The sequence below is a fragment of the Nannospalax galili genome, unplaced genomic scaffold (genome assembly GCF_000622305.1).
Source record: "Nannospalax galili isolate Female #2095 unplaced genomic scaffold, S.galili_v1.0 scaffold102, whole genome shotgun sequence".
NCBI classification, from domain to species: Eukaryota; Metazoa; Chordata; class Mammalia; order Rodentia; family Spalacidae; genus Nannospalax; species Nannospalax galili.
In genome coordinates, this window is record NW_008351958.1 from 3,394,196 (window position 1) to 3,398,688 (window position 4,493).

The following is a 4,493-nucleotide window of genomic DNA, read 5'->3' on the forward strand; positions in this document are numbered from 1 at the left end:
TACACATTAAATTGGGCAGGGGACAGTATGAGGAAATGCAGATAGGGGAGGGTATCTAAATACCATCAGAATATATTGTATGAAAATCACAAAAATTCAATTCAATGAAAAATAATAAACTACTTTTAAAAATCCAAGGTACAGCTCATGGCTAGTGAGTAGCAGCAAAGAGATCTGAACATGCATCTATGGAGTCTCCTGGACCTGATGGCAGAAGGAGGAACCTTTATTGAGCATGAGAGTGTTTCCCAGCCTGTGCCATGAGGTATCAGTGTGACGTCCTCTGAATCAAACTCAAAAAGCATAGCTAGAACTGTGGTTCCATAAAAACTGTCAGCTGAGCCTTCACCTGGTTGATTAATCAACTCACATCATCTCATTTTATAAAGTTTATTTCTTCTTGGAGAAGTTCAGCCTTTGAAGACATAATTACAGCCTCACAAAACCAGGGAAAAGACCAATACTTCCCAACTCTGTGCTAAAGTCATGTTTTACCCAAAGTTAATGAACATGAAACAGAAGAAAACTAAGTCAAACCAAGTTCACTCTTTTTGAAAGACTGGAAAAACATAAGAGCAATTTTAAAACAACCCCAAATTACCCAGCATCCTCAGTGTGCGTAGACCACTGTGGAGATGTAGCCTCTCTTGTTCTCTCCTTGTTGAATGCAGAGGTAGTTATAAAGGCCGGGACTAGAAAAGGGAGAATTACATTGAATTTATGCAACCTCAGTACTCGCTTTCCCAAACTGGGTTCCATGCCTATCTAAGGTATCTATTTCTAAATGCAAAGATCTTGGCACACAAGGCACCAAGTGAGGCTGGTACAGGGTCCACTGAACCAAGAGCAAAGATTTGTATTCATGCAGATAGGTATAGAGGAAGTCACGGACCTCTGTGAGCACATTGCCTGCAGTTGTGAAAGAGTAAAGAAATGAGAGGGGCAGAAAAGAAGTCATCAGAAGAAAATGGAGAAGGGGCAAGGGACAAAAGAGGTATGGAGATTATACAATGAGAAAGAAATTGAGAGGAAAGGGAAAGGGAGGGAGGGAGGAAGGGAGGGAGGGAAATTGAAAGGTAGTAAAAAATAAAGTACAAAAATAGACAGGAGAGAGAAAGAAGACCAAAGAGAGAAAAGGGACAGGACAGGAAACAAGCAGAGAGAGGAAACGAGAAAGGATAAACGGAAGCAAAGGGAACGTGGGTGTTCCCAAGCCTCCTGGGAACCACAGCCTGGGGGCTTTGCCCACTGCACAGCCTGGTAATACTACCCAGTGCCAGCCAGCACAGCCAGTTCAATACAACCCTGGAGAAAGAAAGGTTCAAGTGGCCCTTCTTCCTTCTTTCCAAAGAAAAGGAGCCAGGATCCTCCGTCCTGCCTCTCATCTCCTCTACCTTGTCTGTGTATCTTACCTGTTTCATTGCTAAGTTTAGTGATATATACACAGATACACACAGTATCTGAAGGCAACCCCTTGATTCCACTCTGCTGTCAACTCAAGCAGGTAGAGTTTGCCTTGTTCATCACTATACCCCTAATGCACACACTCAGTAAATAGTGCATTGTACAATAAATACATAGGCAAGCGAACAAATAAAGATGTGTGATCGCCGCCATGACACTCAGGTCCGCTTCCTGTGGTCTGTGTTATACAGCGCTACTTTAGTATCTGTGGTCTTGGCTCCAGGACCCCCATACTATATCAGAATCCTTCAATGTTTTAAGCCCCTTAAACAAAATGGCATAGTATTTGCATTTAACCTATGTGCCTCCTCCTTTATACTTTTTTTTAGAAGTTCTTGGATCACTTGTAAGCCTCACATGTGTTAAATACACACTCTATCATTGGGCTACAGGCCCAGCTTTCCCCCAATACTTTAAATCATGTCTAGATTACTTATAATACCAATTTAAATAGTTGTTACTCTCTATTGTTTAGGGCTCAGCTTCCCAAACTGTGGGTCATGATCCCATGTGGAATCCTATAACTGAATTTGGAGATTGTAAAAATTTGGCAAGGGTAAAATGTTTATGAATGTGCAATGACCAAAAAGCAATTCAAAATCAAACGTACAGTGAGTGTAGGGTATTTCTGGCAGTGCTCTCCCACAATGCATCACATGACTTTACCACAGCTGTGGTTCTAAACATACATGTGCACTTTGACCATGCATACTGTCATGAAATGCAAGTAAATGTTGCCCAAAACATGTGCAAATGCACGTTCATACACACACAATCAATACCCCCCCCCAATACAAGTTCAGTACAATTTTTTCCCTAAATATTTCTAATCCTGCTGTGGTGAATCTGCAGATGTAGGCTCTACAGAAGAGGGAGGCTGATCGCACTGGGCCCATGAATGACTCAGTAGCCCTTCCAGCCTTTTGGCTCAGAAATTGGCCAATCCAGAGAAGGGTAGATGTGAGCTGATGTTAGGTTTTGAGATGCCAAAACCATCATTAACATGAGAGAGAAAAAAAAGCTTCATGCTTACATGTTGATTTTCCTGGCTCCTTACTGCCACAAGATGGCAGGCCTTAATTCTTTTTCAGATTTTTCTTTCTTTCTTTTTTCTTTTCTTTCTTTCTTTCTTTCTTTCTTCTTTCTTTCTTTTTTCTTTCTTTTCCTTCCTTTCTTTTTCTTCCTTCCTCCTTCCTTTCTTTTTTCTTCATTTTTATTAGAGACGTGAGCCCGTATTTCCATCTTTCCCTTGGCTCAGTTGATTTCTTTGGGGGATTAGACAAAGATCAAACCCCAGGTGCTTACCTGACTCCTCCGGCCACCATGTCCAGTTAAGCAACACGAGAGAAGCGTGGCCTAACACTTGCTCCCAGGAGTTGTAGGTATAGCTGTTGTTTCCTAGGTTAGCACTTCATCTCCTCCATGTGCAAATGCTCCGCACCTACAATAAAGCCTAGAGATCCCACTTCTAGGCTTCCTTCTTGCTGCCCTGATATGTTTGATTGTTTTCCACGGACAACTTGTTACACACGCTAAATGTGCCCAATATGTATGCATTTCTGAAATTCACAGAATTAAAAGCAATTAAATGCATATATCCAGATCTTTCTGAGCCAATGATCAGAAACAAAACTTCATGTTTTTTTCATATGTTTTCATTTTTGTTCTTTTGAAAAGTATTTTTATTCACTAGGTAAAGAATAAGTTTGTTACTACATCCCTCTAGTACCATGCAAGTTAGACTACAAGATTAGTGTAGGTTATATTTCCTTACGTTGAAACAGTATGTGGTCCCCTAATTTGTGCCATACGTATCATTACAATAGTTCAAAGGCAAGATACTTTAGTGTATAGCTCAGCAAACAAGAAATGAGTTTTAGAAATGGAAAATAAGCATATAACTATAGTTTCCAAAGCAAAACCAGACCTCATTGTTTCTTCATTTCACAGATGAGAAAACTGGCACAGAGAGTTAAGAAGCATGTTCAAGGCTCATGTCTGCTATGGCAGAGCTGGGCAGTGTCTTCCATGGTATACTTCTGAGAGTCACAGATTGCAGTTTGTTATTCTGTGTGTTATATTTCCTGTGATGTATTTAAATACTGCTTCATTTTCCCTGTCTGTAACAAATCACTATCCTCAATGTGAAGTCAGATTTCAGAAAGAAAGGGGCTAATCCTAGCCTGTCTGAGTCCTATCAGGCCCTGGAAGAGGAGAAGCAGAAGAGCCACAGTGAATTGCTAGTATAACCTCAGCATGAGGGCCCCCTGTGGTGCCATGGCCTGCTCATGTACAGAGTAATTTCATACCATATGTTCCCACTCATTACAGAAACTTTGTAAGGAGGTGCTATAGCAATTTTATTCCTCAGGAAACTAAGGCCCATGGAGATTCCATAAAGAGAAAATACTAGTACCTGACTCAGCAGACTCCCAATCTAGAAGAAACTCTGATGTGTGTGTGTGTGTGTGTGTGTGTGTGTGTGTGTGTGTGTGTGTGTGTGTGTGTGTGTGTGTGTGTGTGTGTGTGTGTGTGTGTGTGATGTGCAAGCATACATGCTTGTGCATGTAGATAACAGAGAACAACTTTGGGTGTAATCCCTCAGAAGCTGTCCACATTATTTTATGAGACATGATCTCCCACTGACCTGTCATTTGCTGAGTAGGCTACACTGGCTGGCCAGTGATCCCCAGAAATCCTCCTGCCTCCATCTCTCCAGCTTTGGGACTATAAGCACTTGTCACTACCCTGTACTTTCACCTTCTAGTCTTTAAGGCACTGTCCAAGGGTCTAGGACTATAGCTCAGTTGGTAGAGCAGTTTCTTAGCATATATGAAGCCTTGAGTTCTATCCCTAGCACTGTATAAAACCAGGCATGATGGTACATATATGTAATCCCAGCACTTAGGAGATAGAGGCAGGAAGATCAGAAGTTCAAGGTCATCCTCAGTTACACAGTAAGTTCAAGGCCTGTTTATGCTGTGTGTGTGTGTGTGTCTGTGTGTGTGTGTCTGTGTGTGTGTGTGTGT

At 41.6% G+C, this 4,493-nt stretch overlaps 1 protein-coding gene across 1 annotated transcript in view; it reads right to left on the minus strand.

Moving 5' to 3' along the window:
- Positions 1–4,493, minus strand: part of Sbspon (somatomedin B and thrombospondin type 1 domain containing) — a 33,714-nt gene that overhangs the window by 5,400 nt on the left and 23,821 nt on the right. Inside the window, exon 3 of the mRNA XM_008848884.3 lies at positions 602–692. Coding sequence (XP_008847106.1) covers positions 602–692 — 91 coding nt within the window. The remainder of the gene's footprint in view (positions 1–601; positions 693–4,493) is intronic.